General features: G+C 46.2%; 2 protein-coding genes across 3 annotated transcripts in view; one reads left to right on the top strand and one right to left on the bottom strand.

The window, feature by feature from the left end:
- The window catches only part of klhl7 (kelch-like family member 7), a 39,026-nt gene extending 23,860 nt beyond the window's left edge, over positions 1-15,166 (bottom strand). The window contains exons 1-3 of the mRNA XM_069913876.1: positions 14,722-15,166; positions 1,081-1,183; positions 709-802 (exon numbers count right to left, since the gene is read on the bottom strand). Coding sequence (XP_069769977.1) covers positions 709-802; positions 1,081-1,183; positions 14,722-14,844 — 320 coding nt within the window. The 5' untranslated portion in view covers positions 14,845-15,166. The remainder of the gene's footprint in view (positions 1-708; positions 803-1,080; positions 1,184-14,721) is intronic.
- Positions 15,080-17,277, top strand: part of hycc1 (hyccin PI4KA lipid kinase complex subunit 1) — a 152,273-nt gene continuing 150,075 nt past the window's right edge. For both annotated transcript variants that reach the window (XM_069913881.1, XM_069913878.1), the window contains exon 1: positions 15,080-15,807. The gene's annotated coding sequence lies outside the window, so the exon portion shown is untranslated. The remainder of the gene's footprint in view (positions 15,808-17,277) is intronic.

Raw genomic sequence — 17,277 nt, 5'->3', positions numbered from 1 at the left:
TTTTGTTCAGAAATCCAGAAAAATCCAAAATTTTGAACACACTGTCCCCCAAGGGTTCTGGATAAAGGATTGTGTACCTGTATTAAAATTAATGAGTAGCTGGGCTTCACCAAGCCACTTCTAACATGAGGAACAGATTTCACCAATCACCAAATACACAAAATATTTTACTATTAATTTATGTTACTACATGCATATCCTAAGAGATGTCAACATAATAATATACAACAAATTAGGCTAAGGAGTATAATTCCAGCCAAACTAATAGTGAATGGAAAAGATTGGACAGCATATCTACTTCTCCCCACACAACCTTTCCCATCAAAAGGCTTTTGGAAAACCTGGACATCTCTACAAGCAGAAAGGTTACTAGCAGTCAGTATTCCTCCTCCAGTTCTTCAATGTATTCAAACTTGTTCATTAAAAGAAAATGCTTTTATTTCTAGTACTTCCAGCATAAGAACAAACATTTCAGAAAAACTTTGGACAAATGGATTCTTCTCCCAAATACAAAAGTCGTCAATTATTACGAGCTTCGACTTGCTCACAATTTTACAAAAGTTTACAACCTGTAAAACCTGGGACACAGGCTTTCACAGTCACTGGAGCCTTGGATATACATGTTACGTTAAAAGATTGAATGTAATAACCAAGGATTCACAATATTTAAACCAATGTATCAAGTCACAAAAAGTAACAAACATTTACCTGGCAGTATATGCAAACTCTACCAGTAGTTCAATTATGTCAGGTTCAGCATCTTTGAGTTCCACTTCATAAGACTTTGATTCAAGCATATTTGCTACCAGAAAAATGAGTAAACTGTTAATGAACGAACAAATGAAATTTACTGCCATGTAAACAAGTACAATGTAGAGATGCAATTAAAGCCTTACTCACAGAGGTTCCCAGGTCCACAAGACACATTAATGACAATTTAAGCACAATTAACACACAAGAGAGAAAAAAAAAGATAATAAATATAAAAGAAAGATGAAAAATATATAGTAAGCATTCAGTAAAGTCCAAGCACCAGAAATGATCACTTATGAGAACAAGGATAGGCAAAAGAGATCTTACTGGTAAACATTAGACTGAAAAAGTGGCTGGCAGCTGCAAGCACCACCCGGTGTGCTGGGATTTTTCTATCCGACACCACCAGAAGAACATCACACAGAATTTTCTGAAAACAAAACACAAGGATTATAACAATTAAATAGGTTGTTCCCCCCTCATCCCCCCCACCCCAGTCCATTAGCCTCAGATTTATGTGTTCTCCCATTTCTTTACTCAACTTTTGGAGTCACACAGAGTGAAATACTATAATGCAAGAATTACAGCAGCCATCAAAATAAACACTACAACAACTATCCACACAATATTAGTGATGCCAAATTGTGCACTTTTGGTCACCTAGCGACAGGAAGGATATCAATAAGATAGAAAGACACAGAGATGATTTTACTAATATGTTGCCTAGACTTCAGGAACCGAGTTACAGGGAAAGGTTAAACAGGTTATGACTTAATTCTCAAGTGCGCAAAAGAATGAGGAGAGATTAGATTGAGGTTTTCTAAATTATGAGAGGAGTAGACAGAGTAAATGTAGATAGGCTTTTTCCACTGAGAGCAGGTGAGATACAAACCAGAGGACATGGGTTAAGAGTGAAAGGGGAAAAGCTTAGGGGGAACTTCTTCATACAAAGTGGTGGGTATATGGAATGAGCTGCCAGTTGAGGCGGTGAATGCAGGCTCAATTTTAATATTTAATAAGAATTTGAACAGGTACTTGGATAGGAGAGGCATGAAGGGCGATGGACTGGGTGCAGGACAGTGGGATTAGCCAAAACAATGATTTGTCAAAGACTAGAAGGGCCTTTTCTGTGCTGTAATGTTCTAAGTTCTATGGTAATACCATTTGAGTGTATAGAAAAAAAATCTGAAACACTCTGTCAATCATTTTAATTGACAAAGAAACATGCCCCTTGGCAGTAACATGCAATCTTTAATATTTATTTCTTCCTTCTTGAGCATGTTTTTGTCTTCAGAGTCCTTCTACTATTGCCCTATCAAATTATTCCCTGTGATGGCCCCATCTGAAATCAAAAACACTGTTCTCAAACCTTTGGTATATTGTAATTTCAGGACAGTTTTGAGACAATTCCACCATTTTTCTACCCCAACCAGCAAAGTGGGACTAACGTTCATTGCTTTGGATCCCATTATAATTAAGTGTCTATAGCTCCTTTCCCTAACCCAAGGTTAACCAAAGATCCAATTAAGTTTAAACAACATGAGCTATAACACCAATCCACACTATTTGATGTGTGCCAGTTGTAGTTTGAATTGTGAAGGGTCATGTGGCCTCTCCACCTGAAACCAGGTGAGAATGTGGATGTGGAGGTTCACGTGACCTCTCCTTCTGGAACCTAGTCGGAAGTCGCATTATCTGCTAATCAAGGTTGGTCTCTGCCCACCCATTAGTGCACATCTCACCAATGGCCCCTTTAAATCACAGGGATTACCTGGGGCGGACTCCCTAGCTTATTGCATTTTAAATGCCCGCCATGTGCAGCGGCTCATCCTCTTTGATCCTTGGTCCTGATTACGAACACTGCTCCATGCCAGGTCACGAAGGGTTGACATCGCTGGGGGAGTCATTGGTAAGTTTGGCACTACACTTAGAATGGAACCATAGTATGGTGTGGGAATACTTAACATCAAGCTATACCCCATAGGAACAGGGAACAAGGAGTGTGTGTTGAAGTCCCTGTAATGTAAGAGAGTGCTAGTTACTGAATATTACTGTGTGTGAGAGAGAGTAAGTAGCCACTGGTAATGCTGTATCCAATGTGCTTGCTTACATTGTTTAAATACCAAGTGTTGTTCTGTGTGTTCCCTATTACGATTTCCCCACGTGCGCATTAAAGATCATCCTTTGTTTAGCCTGTGTCTGGACTCGTTTCTCTGTGAACTTATCAAACCTGATTTGATCACACATAACAATTGGCGCTGCGAGCAGAGTTCAAGGAATCTTAGCTAAGCACTCGCAAAATAACTAACGATGTTTGAACTTGTATTAACAAGTGTGTGCATGCATACATGTGTTGGCATGTTTCCTCGTGAACAGGACCAGTAGGAAGGGCTCACAGGTAGTAAGAGACTCCGGTCATGAGAGTAGGATTAAAGCCATAGAGGCAATTTGCAAGCTGATTAAAATACAGCAGGTACAGCTTGCTGGTCTGGTTGGCATCTTGACCCAATCAAAGACTGAACCATTGTCCAGCAAGGGGAAAGGGTCGACATGTGGTTGGGGGGTGGGTATGTGTGGATGGACTGTGACAATCATGAGGAAACAGAGTCATACGACATGTTTTCCTCCCTGTGTGCCCAAGCCTTTGCAAGCTCGACCAGTGAATACGCAATCCCAGACCTACTATGAGAGCACCCCACTGACCTTCCAAAATGGGGAGGTTATCAAAAATGGGGGGACTTTAGGTGGGTACACATGCAGTCACTGTGAGATTATGGAGACCAGGACTACTCCAAGGAGCTAACCATGCTGGGGAATCTGATACCACCAGCAGCTGGGTGAACTCCTAGCCACATCACCGCTCTCATTAGGAAGCCTGAACAACAGACAATTGGCAATGCCTTGTGGCAACAATGGCACCACTCTATGGGATCGGGTGGTGATTGCAGCCCAGACCAGGTACCCTGCCCTCCTAGAATGGGCATACATGGTGGATGTGGTGGCACACCAGTGGCATGGGGCATCTACAGGGGCACCCGGGAGCACCCTTCCTCAGGAGCACGAGGGTGACTGGAGCCTTGGCGGGTTATTTAGTCACCACTGCACACTGCAATCTGGGAGGGATGGTGTTGTCCTCATGGACCTGGCAAATGGGAGGACCATCCAAGGCCATTGTACTCCTAGAGTGATTGGAGTACATGGACTGCCCACTTTGGTTTGTGGGTTGAGGCGGTTCAACAACATCACCCTGCCGGTGACTCGCAGAGACATGTATGCTCCTTGGGGGAAGCATTGTAGGTGGATGCCTCTAAGGGGTGTGCTGCTCACTCTGACCAAGACCAGCCTCCCCTCTGCTCCTCCTTCACCAGAGGTGGTCTCTGACTTGTGGATTCTGCCAAATCTCCCCCTCCTTCTCTCATACCTCCCCCCCCACCCAATAGGAGAAGATTATCCTTCAAGCTGCTTCTCTTCTTGCCTACACTGTGCTGTGAGAGCCTACAAGTGTACGCAAAGTGCCACTACACCAGTCTGTGGCACCAGCATCACTGCTCTGGCACACACAGCTGAGGATCTTCCACCTACGCTGGACCCACTCGACGACAAGCATAGGAGGTGCTATTATGGACTCTTTAATCAAAATGTTTCAGTAATTATGCCATTCTTCCACTCCCCTCACCATCAAGGATTATGTGAACTTTGGGAATGGTTCCCCCCCCCCCCCATATAATTCGGCACATAAACAGTCGTGACTCTCCCAGAGGGCCCACAAAGGGTTCAGTCAACACCAGTCCAAGAAATCTGTGCAAATACAAGCAGGAATGACATCCAGGCATGAGACGCTGACTGTCCACAGCCCAGCTAACAGTGGTACTCCTACGAGAATACCGGTACGCCCTAGATATGCATCTGCCTGACCAATCCCTGGCTTCCATGGATGGGATGGCGTTGGCCATCTGGGTTGCGTGCATCCAAACAATAGGGGAGCACATGGTAGGATGGCCACTGTGGTGGAGAATAGCCAAAGAAAAGAATGTGATACTATGAATTAATGGAAGCCCACATGACCTTGCACTACCTGCTTGCAGACAAAGTTGGAACCAGTGCTGTCATTGGTGAGCCACGCTGCACACACATCCCGGGCAAGCCAGCGAGACCACACAAAAGTCAGTGACTGACAAAAAAAACAAAACAAATAGGGGGCCAGTTCCTGCAATACAACATTGCGTGGGGAAAACAATGACCCTTTTGGTCTCTGGGAAGTTGGTAGGCCGTTGTCATGGTCTGAAACAACACCTTCATCTTTCTGTTGTGCCTATCCATTTATTCGAAAGGCACTTGCACTGTACCTACCATTTGAAATAATATATTAACGTTTTGTAACAATGTAATTTTTTAAAACTTTGGTAGATGATTGGTTTCCAAGGGATGGAATGTAGTGTGGATTGTGGAGTGCCATGGCCTCTCCACCTGAAAGCAGGTGGAATGTGGATTGTGGAAGGTCATGTGAGCTATCAGCCTGGAACTATTTGCAAGTCGCATCACCTTTCAATCAAGGTTAGACTCTGCTCACCCATTAGTGCACACCTCACAATTGGTTCCTTTAAATCACAGTGATTTTTAAAAAATAAAGAAATGCAGCATGGTAACAAGCCATTTTAGATCATCAGTCCATGTTGCCCAATTTACACCCAATTAACGTACACTCCCTGTATGTTTTGAATGGTTGGAGGAAACTGGAGCCCCCAGGAAGATCTACACAGACATGGGGAGAGCGTACAAACTCCTTACAGATACTGCAGGATTTGAACTCGCCCCGATCGCTGGCGCTGTAAAGGCGTTGCACTAACCGCTACTCCATCTGTGTCTCCCATTACCTGGGTCAGACTCCCCAGCTTACTGCACTTTAAAAGCCTACCATGTGCAGCAGCCCATTCCCTGTATTTCTTGGTCCTGAATACAACACTACTCCACACCAAGTCACGAACTGTGGACATCACTGGAGGAGTCACAAAATCACAAGATTCAAGAGCAAAAGTAGGCCAATTGACCTGTCGGTTCTGCTCTGCCATTTAATCATGAGCTAAGCTGATCCCCATCTCTCAATCCCATTCCCTGGCCTTCTTCTGTAACCTTTGATGCCCTGACTAATCAATTTCTGTCTTAAATACACCCAATGACCTTGCTTCCACAGCTGCCTGTGGCAACAAATTTCACAGACTCACAATCCTCTGGCTAAAGAAATAGCTCCAACTTTCTGCTTTAAATTGATGCCCTTTTATCCTGAAATTGTGGCCTCTTGTCCTAGACTCCCCTACCATGGCAAACAACTCTGACATTTCAGCATTCGAAGCATCTGTATGAAGTTCCCCTCATCCTTCTGTTCTCCAAAGAGTACAGTCCAAGAACCAACAAACATTCCTCATATGCTAACCCTTTCATTCCTGGTATCATTCCAGTAAATCTTCTCTGAACCCTTTCCATTGTCAGCACATCCTTTTTCAAATATGGCGCTTCAAACTGTACACAGGACTCCAAGTGAGGTCTCACCAGCGCCCTATAGAGCCTCAACATTATATCCCTGCTCTTGTATGCTATTCCTTTAGAAATGAATGCTTTCTTCTCTGCTGACTCAACCTGGAAGTTAACCAGGATATCCTACACGAGGACTCCTAAGTCCCTTTGCACCTCCAAATTTTGAACTTTCTCTCCATTTAAATAATAATCTGCCTGTCTATTTCTTATACCAAAGTGTGTGACCGTACACTTCCCAACAATGTATTTCATCTGCCATCTTTTTGCCCATTCTCCTAATCTATCCAAGTCTTTCTGCAGCCCTTCCATATCCTCAACACTACCAGCTCTACCATCTATTTGGTGTCATCCATAAATGTAGCCACAAGCTAACTATTCCATTATCCAAATTATTTATACACAACGTCAAAAGCTGACCCCTGCAAGAACACCACTAGTAACAGGCAACCAACCCAAATAGGATCCCCTTATTCCCACTCTGTTTCCTACACATTAACCAATGCTCTACCCATGCTAGTAGTATCCATCCTGTAATTCCATGAGCTCTCATCTTGTTAAGCAGCCTCATATGTCTTTGGCTTGGCTTCGCGGACGAAGATTTATGGAGGGGGTAAAAAAGTCCACGTCAGCTGCAGGCTCGTTTGTGGCTGACCAGTCCGATGCGGGACAGGCAGACACGATTGCAGCGGTTGCAAGGGAAAATTGGTTGGTTGGGGTTGGGTGTTGGGTTTTTCCTCCTTTGCCTTTTGTCAGTGAGGTGGGCTCTGCGGTCTTCTTCAAAGGAGGCTGCTGCCCGCCAAACTGTGAGGCGCCAAGATGCACGGTTTGAGGCGTTATCAGCCCACTGGCGGTGGTCAATGTGGCAGGCACCAAGAGATTTCTTTAGGCAGTCCTTGTACCTTTTCTTTGGTGCACCTCTGTCACGGTGGCCAGTGGAGAGCTCGCCATATAATACGATCTTGGGAAGGCGATGGTCCTCCACTCTACTGGTCTGGCAAGCCTTCGGATGAACGACGCCTATCTGGTGTAGGCTTCATGGTCAAGAGCTTCATTGCCTCCAAACTCGAAAACCTTCCGACAGGCCTCTCGGACCGAATCATGTCCATGCGACTCCCACTTCAAAACAAGCGTCACATCACCCTCATCAGTGTCTATGCTCCAACCCTCCAGGCGGAACCAGCAGAAAAGAACAAGTTCTACACCGACCTGCGCAACCTCATCCAACGTACCCCTACAGCCGACAAGGTTGTCATCCTGGGCGACTTCAACGAGCCTCATATGTGGCACCTTGTCAAAGGCCTTTTTAAAGACTAAGTACACAACATCCATTGCTTCTCCCCTGTCTATTCTGTTTGTTATCTCCTCAAAGAAATTGTAGTTTTGTCCGGCGTAATTTTCCTTTATGGAACCCATGCTCACTTTGATCCATCTTGTGATGCTCCTCTAGGTATTCCATAGCCTCATCTTTGACAATTGATTCCAACATCACTAATGTAAGGCTAATAGGTCTATAGTGTCCTTTCTGCTGCCTGTTTCCTTTCTTAAACTATTCTCCAGTCCTCTTGAACCATGCTAGAATCCATCGATTCCTGGAAGATCATTACCAATGCCTCCACAATCTCTTCACCAATCTCCTTCAGAACTTGAGGGTCCATTCCATCTGGTCCGGGAGTCTTATCTACCCTTAGACCATTTAGTTTCCCAAGTACCTTCTCTCTCATGATCCTGACAGCATTCACTTCACTTCCCAGAGACCCTTGAGAGTCTGGTAAGCTACTAATGTCTTCTACTGTAAAGACTGATTCAAAATATGGTCTCTAATGTCTCTAATATATTCAATAAATTCAGGTTGCTTTAACAACATCGTATTAAATCTCCAACGATATGTGATTTCTACATTTTCAGAACCTTAACAAGAAATTAATAATAAAAGAATGATCAGACAATATCCTACGCTTATATTCACCATGTGTAATTCTAATTTGTAATTGTGCTAATACTAAAAATAAATATGTTCTAGAAAAAGATTCATGTCTGGCTGAATAAAAAGAGAAGTCATTCTCTGTTGGGTTTAATCTCCAGATCTCAACCAAATTCAAGTCCTTCATAATTGTTGACAATTGTTTAGCCATCTTTGTTCTCTTCAATCATTTTGGAGATTTATCCAATAACGGATCCAAACAACAATTAAAATCACCTCCCATCAGAACATACTCATTTGCTTGATTCAGATTTAAAAACATTTCCATTACTTCATCATCCACATTGGGTACATAAACATTCATCAATGTCCACATTTCTGCAAAAATTTTGCTATTTACAACCAGTACTCTACCCACTGTTGCAAAAACTAAATCCAATGTAAAACGTAACTTTTTATGTATTAGAATAGCTACACCTCTTGCTTTGGAATTAAAAGAAGATGCTGTTACGTGCCCTACCCAGTCTCTTTTGAATTTCTGATATTTTTCAGTCAAATGTGTTTCTTGTAAAACCCTTGAGAGTCTGGTATTAATGTTTTCTACCGTAAAGACTGATTCAAAATATTCATTCAGTTCCTCTGCCATCGCTTTGTCTCCCACTGCCATCTCTCCAGCATCATTTTCTAATGGTTCTATGTCTACTCTTGTCTCTCTTTTGTTCTTTATATACCTAAAAAATGCTTTTAGAATCCTTTTTGATATTATTTGCTAACTTCCTTTCATAATTTCTCTTTTCCTTTCTAATCAGCTTCTTTGTTGCCTTCTTTAAGTTTTTTTTTAAAAGTTTCCCTGTTCTCTATCTTCCTACTAATTTTCGCTTTCTTGTCTGCCCTCTTTTTTGCTTTTACTTTGGCTTTAACTTCCTTCGTCGGCCACAATTATCTAATTTTTCCATTCACAACTTTCTTTCCTTTTTGTATAACTGCCATTAGGGTCCCTTTACCTTTACCATTCCTTAACTCAACTCTTAAGTATTTTACCTCTTCTGATCCCATGTCACTTCTTTTCAATGATTTGATATTGTTGTTTACCAGCAGAGCCACGACACCCCCTCTGCCTACCTGGCTATCCTTCTGATACACCGTGTACCCTTGGACGTTCAGTTCCCAATGACACTCATCCTTTAGCAATGACTCAGTAATGCCCAAAACATTGTACCGTTCAATCTGTAACTGTACTGCAAGATCTTTCACCTGGTTTCTAATTCTGCGTGCGTTTAAGTATAATACTTTTAGATCAGTTTTTTAATGTATTGTGTGTGTCATTCCTCCAGTTGCAATTTTGTCCCATCACCAGCTTGTCATCCATGCTGCACAGTATTGAGCCATACCCCATTGATAGAGGGAACCAGAAGTGCGTGTTGAAGTCTCTGAATAGTAAGAGGGTGGAAGTTAGTGTGTGTGTGTATACATGTATGTGTGTGTGTGTATATATATGAGAGAAAGAGAGATCACTGTTGTGACAGCTTACATTCTTTAAGTAATTGTTTCTTCCCCCTTACGATTTCCCTGTGTGTTCAATAAAGATCATCCTTTGTTTGTTTATCCTGTGTCTCAACTAATTTCTCTGTGAACCTACCAGACCTGATTTAATCACACAAGACACCAGTCTAGTACTTGGTTACAAATTAATTGTCACTTTTCAGGTGTTGGCCTTGGCTCAGTTGGAAGTACACTCAAACATACAAAATTACATAATTGGCTGCAAGGATTTTTTTTTGTTTAATGCTTCACATCATGGTCTGGTTTTATCCATCATGGACTTGAACATGTATTCACATTTCATAACAGTGGATCCAAAGAGTCTTTTGCAGTAGTTTTTGTAATGCAGTTACTATTAAAGCCAATTTTTAACGAGAAAATCTCAAAAATCAATGAAGTAATGAGCAGGCAATCCTTACGTGGGAAATTGTAGCGGCTTACCGGAGGCTTAATCAAACTGGCTCGGGAGGTTCCCAGTGTCGTCATGATGTCACAATGCGATGACATTTCAAAAGCTGCACGCCACTGTTTAAGTAAACAGCTTTTACTGAACTTCGACTCGACCACGTCTGACCATTTTCTCATTCTTCATTTTGCACTGTGACACAGTTGCTACCTTGGTGACCCCGAAAAGCCCAAACGGATTTTGGACCCAACATGGATAATGCAGTGGTTTCGCTCAAAATGTCTATCTTTTGGACAACTCAACCTGAAGTTTGGTTTGGGCAGGCTGAGGCGCAGTTCTACATTCGCAAGATAGAATTGTCACCACTAAGTACTATCATGTGGTAAGCGCCCTTGACCAAGACACAGCGGGTCAAGTAGTGAATTTCCTTTGAGACCCACCAGCTCTTGGCAAGTACGAAGCTCCAAAAGCCCTCCTTCTCCAGATTTATGGTATCTCACGGCGTAAGTGAGCTGCACGATTCCTCCATGTCAATGGCCTGGTGGACCATGCCACTTTAGTGTTAATGAAAGGCATGTTGGCACTAGCATACAACCATAGGCCTTGCTTGCTCTTTAAGCAGTTGTTTTTAGAGCATATGCTTAATGTTGGCTGACAAGAACTTTGATAACCCTCAAACAGTGGCTGCCCATGCAGACATTCTGTGGCATGCGAAACAACAAAGCGCAAAGCCCACAGAAATTAGTGCTTCTTCACACCCAAAGATATGGTTCAATGAGTACCGGCAATGAGGGTGGACATTTCCTCTGGATAAACATGACTCCGTGACAACCACCTGGTGTTTTTACCATTGATTTGGGGGTTCTAGAGCTCGCTGTTGCCGACCCCCTTACACTTATCCAGGAAAATGCCGTGGCCAGTCATTGCTAATGGCTTTGGCTGCTGGCCAAGGTAACATCTGGTACAAATTCTCCCAGCGCAAATTTCTACTTGACACATGTGTGGAGGTTAGTGTCCTTCTTCCTTCAGGCTCTGACACCTGTACCAGAAGCGCGGATCCAGTGCTCACTGCGGTGATTAACAGTTCTATTAATACATACGGCACAGACTATACCTCTGAAATTTGGTGACAATAAGTTCACATGGAAGTTCATTCTTGCTGCCGTGTCCCAGCCATTGCTGGGTGCCAACTTCCTTAGAGCCCACTCACTGATTGTGGATTGTGGGTCGCCGGTTGGTGAACGCAACATTCAGACTTTCTGCCTTGGAAAAGCCAAACTACCCACCAGCACCTGGATGCCGTAGAACAACGAATTTGCCAAACTTCTTGCAGCGTTTCCAGATATTGTCATGCCCAAGTTCTCCACACCCATACATGGTGTTGCACACCACATCCTCACCCAAGGATCTCCTCTATACACCCGAGCCCAATGCCTGCCGCCTGTCAAGTTGTGGCTTGCAAAACAAGAATTCCACAAAAAGGAGGAGCTTTCAATCATACACAAGTCCGAGAGCCCATGGGCTTCACCACTACAAATGGTGCTCAAAGCCATGGGAGGCTGGACACCTCAACGAAGTTACCACTGCAGTCTGCTACCCTGTGTCCCATGTACAGGACTTTACAGCTAATCTTCATGGGGCCAGGATATTTTCTAAAATTGACTTGGTGTGCGAGTACCACCAAATACCTGTAAACCCGAAGTATGCGTTCAAGACGTCCATCATAACAAGTTCAAATTTTTGAGAATGCCTTTTGGGCTCAAAAACGCTGCACAAACATTCCAGCAACTGTGGACACAGAGGGACATGGCATGGACTTCCTTTTCGTATACTTGGATGACATACTTGTTACGAGCCACTCCCACAAAGAGCACCTGCAACATCTGCATTTACTCTGCCGCGGCCTACAGGAGTTCGGGCAAAATGTGAACCCGGCCAAATTTGGGCAGTCCTCTATCAACTTTTTGGGACATCAGATCAGCAGCCAGGACGTCATTCCATTGCCTAGCAAGATGGAAGCCAACTTCAAATTTCCAAGGCCCGATATGATCAAAGGACTCCAGGAATTTATGGGGATGGTCAATTTCTATTGCCACTTTCTACCCTCTGCAGCGAAGAACTCGAGTGGACAAAGGAGACAACAGCAGCATTCTAGCAGGCCAAAGACAACGTTGCTAGTGCATCCACATAAGAATGCACCAACTGCCTTGACGATAGACGCATCCAACGCAGCAGTAGGCGGGGTCTTGGAAGAGTACACCAATGGACAATGGAAACCTCTAGCATTTTTTAGTAGGTATCTCCTCCCTCTGGAAATGAAATAATGCAAATTTGTTAGGAACTGCGGGTGCTGTACCTAGTGGTCTATATTTTGGAAGGCAGGAACTTCATGGTTTATAGTCTTATCACAAACCACTAACATTTGCTTTTGTGAAGGCATCAGATCCCTGGTCAGCCCAGGAGCAATGCCACCTATCTTATGTATATGAGTTTTCAGTCAGAATTAAGCACATCTCTGATAAGAGCAATGTGGTAGCTGTTGCCCTGTCCTGCTGCTCCGTTCAAGCAGGATGTGCCTTCTCTCTGGGTGTAGACTACATGGCGGTCACCAAAGCTCAGCGCCAGGATGATGAACTCCCGGCTTATAGAACTACTGTCACGAGCTGCAACTCGAGGATGTTGCTTTTGGGCTGCAAGGTACCACTCTCCTATATGATGTTTCCACAGGTCAGCCTCATCCTATTGTCCCTGCTGCGTGGAGACATTGCATTTTTTATGCCATTCACAGACTGTCCCACCCCCTCCATTTGAGCAACATTCCACCTGATATCCGACATGTTTGTCTGGCATGGACTCAAAAAAAGGTCACGTACTTGGCAAAGACATGCATGGACAGCCAATCTGCAAAAGTGCAAAGGCACCTGAAGGCGCAGTTTCAGGTTTTCTAGCCACTGCAGCGCAGATTTGACCTGTGCATGTCGACATCTTCAGCCCGCTTCCAGCATCACTAGGGTCTAGGCACTTGTTGACAGTCATTGACAGATTCACTAGGTGGCCGGAGACGGTTCCTATGATGGATTCGTCAACCAATTCATGCACCACAGCTTTTATTTCTGCCTGGGTATCTCGGTTCAGCCTACCCACACACGTCACCTCTGACAGAGGCCCACAGTTTACTCTGGGACGTTTTGTCGCAACTGCTGGGAATGTAGCTCCACCACACGACAGCCTACCACCCGCAATTGAATGGCCTGGTAGAGTGGTTCCATAGGCACTTGAAGGCTGAACTGATTGCCCACCTCCAGGGACCTGATGAGCTGCCCTGGATCCTCCTGGGCATAAGAACGGCACCCAAGGAGGATCTCAACTCTTCATCAGCCTAATTGATTTATGGAACCCCGCTCATTGTACTTGGGGAGTTTGTGCCCGCAGCACACCGACAGGGGGCGCCAACTGAAGTCTTAGACAGACAGGGGAGTGGTTTGGAAAATTGGCCCCAGTTCCCAAGTCAAGGCATGGAACAATTACACCCTTCATCCCAAAGGAACTCCAGGACTGTAAGTTTGTCTTTGTGCGTAGAAATGCACATGGGCCACCCTTACAGAGGCCATATGAGGGCCCGTTCAGAGTGCTATGAAACAATCATACAACTTGTGTACTGGACATTGAAGGGGGGGGGCATTCAGAGACATTTACAAGTGATCAACTCAAGCCCACTCATCTCGACCTTGATTGGCCTTTGCCACGACCCCTGATGCGAAGGCAAAGATGACCACCCAAGAGCTGTGGCCAGTAAAGGCACCAGAGATTTAGTTCCTATTGCTGATTCTGGGGCTGGGGGGCATGTAGCAGCTCACCGGAGGCTTAATTGAACTAGCTCGGGAGGTTCCAAGTGACATCATATTGCGACGATGTCATTTGGACCGCACGGGGGTTTCAAAAGCTGCGTGTAACCGAGTAAAACGACTTTGACCGACCTTCGACTCGACTACATCTGATCATTTTCTCATTCTTCATTTCACACTGTTACACAGTTGCTACAAAATAAAATCTGGGCATCAGGTGAACTTACCTTCTATTCTTTGAACAGTACATTTTACATCTTGGAGAAAGATGGCACATGCAATTGGTCAACCGTGGTTCAGTGGCAGGGTTCTTGTCTTGGAATCTGAAGATCAGAGGGTAAAGCCCCCACTGTCAATCTTGAATTCTCATTATAGATTATGTACCTTCAGATCTTTGGACTCAGCCACTGAACCAAAGCCGTTGCATAGTACCTCACTCCCTCAGCTGTGCACTCCACATCCCCTCCTTCCCCCACCCCCCCCCCCCCCCCCTCACCCCAAAAGCTCTCTAACTAGTATTTGGGCTGCAACACCCAATAATATGGTGCCACGTTACATGTAGTATTGAGTCTCCGATCAACTAATAGAGCCTTTACGGGTCAATAGCAATGAAATCACCGGAAGAATCGTCAACGATCCGTGACCTCAGAGGATTATGAGTGGAGACAACCATTCCCTAGTCTCCATTGAACCCATCTTAGAAATACTCGATAAATTCTTGCCTGTTTTCGCATGTTATTCATGACACCCATAAAAGTTGCCAAGAGCTTGGCTTCCTCTCTGGCTGCGAATTTTTTCTCACTTTTCTTCTTTATGGATCCTTTCTCTGGGCCCACAGTGGCCATGGCAACATCGAGAGGGGCGACAAGTGGGAGTCGGGCCGGGCCGGCTGTCACCAGCAACAATTCGCAATCGGGATAAGTAATGTCTGAACAAGGTCACAGGGCCTCGAAGGTTTTCGGATCGTGGACCGCGGCCACCAGCGCTCCGCACAAGGAGAAGCGAATCATTTCGACCGGAGTTTTAAAAGAATGTTCCGGTTGGGGTGGGGGTGGGGGAGTCTCTTGTCGGGGAGCTGAACGACGGGGCAAGTGAAGGATTGTATGGATGGACAAAATCCCCGTCCCCTCACCCTCCTGCCGACGACAAGGCGAATCCAGGCACAGGAGCGAGCCCGCCCCCCCTCGCTGACGCCCTCTCTGGCCGGCAAGAGGCAAGCACAGCTGACCCGGAGCGGAGCCCTCACCGCGGCGGAAAGTTGCATCGCTCTTTTTGGGAGAAATTATTACCACTAATTGACCGAAGATTCGAATTCCGGAGCCAAACACGAAACAAAAACAAATATATATTGGGGCCATTAAACATTCACTGCAATTGTTTACTAGTTAAAACGATGAATTTACTTGCACCCACAAACAAAGGAGCCCCAAAGCCGGCGTTGATCCTCAGCAGTTCCTTTCGGGGATCCCTGAACGTTGAATGAGCATTTTTCGCCTTGGATGCTGCTCTTCGGCTTTTGGCTGTTTGCTCAGCATCTGCAGTGAAAGCGCAATGGTGGCGAAACTCAGGAAGATAAAGATACAGAACCCACGTTCCGGGCTGGAAACATGGGTCCTGTATCTTTGCTGGACACGGAGTTTCTCTAGCTTTGTGTTTTTATCTCACACTGTCTACAGACTTTCATGTTTGGCTTCCAACGTCTGCCAGCTCATTGTGTTTCTTCAGACACATTTGTCAGAATGCTCACTGCCCCCATCTTTTCACCTCTCACGATCCCATACGGACATGACCAATGGGATACAAAGAAGGTAAGATGCTGATTGGAGTCTACATATAATATAATATGTGTAATATAATTTATTGTATTATCATAGACATTATACAATAATTTCCTCCCTTTGCTTCAAGCATGTCAATTTATCCATTTTTAAGCACATGTTATGCTTATCCCGTCCAATATTTCAGATCCCTGCCTTAACTAGCTACAACATCACCCTCTCTTTCATGAAGACGGTCACAAAATATTCACGGAGAACCCCACCCAGATTCTGTACCTCTACAGAGAGGTTAAAAATGTAATTCCCCTACTTTTTGCTTGTTATCCTTTTGCTCTTCATGTACTTAAAAACAGTTTATGGAATTATTTTGAATTTTACTTGCAAGTCTTTTTTATGCCCTCTCTTGGCTTTCCTAATTTCCCTTTGAATATTACCAGGCATTATAACGTTTTTTACCGTGATAATTTTTTTTTCCCTTTGCCATAACATTATCATCTATTCATCTTAATATTCAGAGGACCCACGATTTGTCATTCTCGTCCTTTTGCTTTGTGGAAATGTGCATCCTGAACCCCACATTTCCCTTTCAAAAGCTTTGAACTCCACTTTTGCTGAACATCTCAGCAGAGAATAATGGACAATTCTCCCCCCCTACCCCCTCCCCCCCTACCCCCTCCCCCCCTACCCCCTCCCCCCCCTACCCCCTCCCCCCCTACCCCCTCCCCCCCTACCCCCTCCCCCCCCTCCCCCCCCTCCCCCCCCTACCCCCTCCCCCCCTACCCCCTCCACCCCCTCCCCCCCCTACCCCCTCCCCCTCCCCCCTCCCCCCCTCCTCCCCCTCCCCCTCTCCCCCTCCCCCTCCCCCCTCCCCCCCTCCCCCTCCCCCTCCCCCCTCCCCCCCTCCCCCTCCCCCTCCCCTCCTCCCCCTCCCCCCCTCCCCCCTCCCCTCCTCCCCCTCCCCCCCTCCCCCCTCCCCCTCCCCCCTCCCTCCCCCCTCCCCCTCCCCCCCTCCCTCCCCCCTCCCCCTCCCCCTCCCTCCCCCCTCCCCCTCCCCCCCCTCCCCTCCCCCCCTCCCCCCCCTCCCCCTCCCCCCCTCCCCCCTCCCCCCCTCCCCCTCCCCCCTCCGCCTCCCCCCTCCCCCTCCCCCTACCCCCCTCCCCCCTCCTCCTCCCCCCCTCCCCCCTCCTCCTCCCCCCCTCCCCCCCTCCCCTCCCCTTCCCCCTCCCCTCTCCCCCCCTCCCCTCCCCCTCTCCCCCTCCCCCCCTCCCCCCCTCCCCCCCTCCCCCCCCTCCCCCCCCTCCCCTTCCCCCCCTCCCCCCCTCCCCCCCCTCCCCTCCCCCCCTCCCCCCTCCCCCTCCCCCTCCCCCCTCCCCCCTCCCCCTCCCCCCTCCCCCCTCCCCCCTCCCCCCTCCCCTTCCCCCTCCCCCCTCCCCTTCCCCCTCCCCCCTCCCCTTCCCCCTCCCCCCCAATTAAGGATCTTTGCTCCTATTTTATCTGTTT

Source organism: Narcine bancroftii, chromosome 1 (assembly GCF_036971445.1).
Source record: "Narcine bancroftii isolate sNarBan1 chromosome 1, sNarBan1.hap1, whole genome shotgun sequence".
In the NCBI taxonomy this organism is placed as follows: domain Eukaryota; kingdom Metazoa; phylum Chordata; class Chondrichthyes; order Torpediniformes; family Narcinidae; genus Narcine; species Narcine bancroftii.
This window is presented reverse-complemented; position numbering and strand designations above follow the sequence as displayed.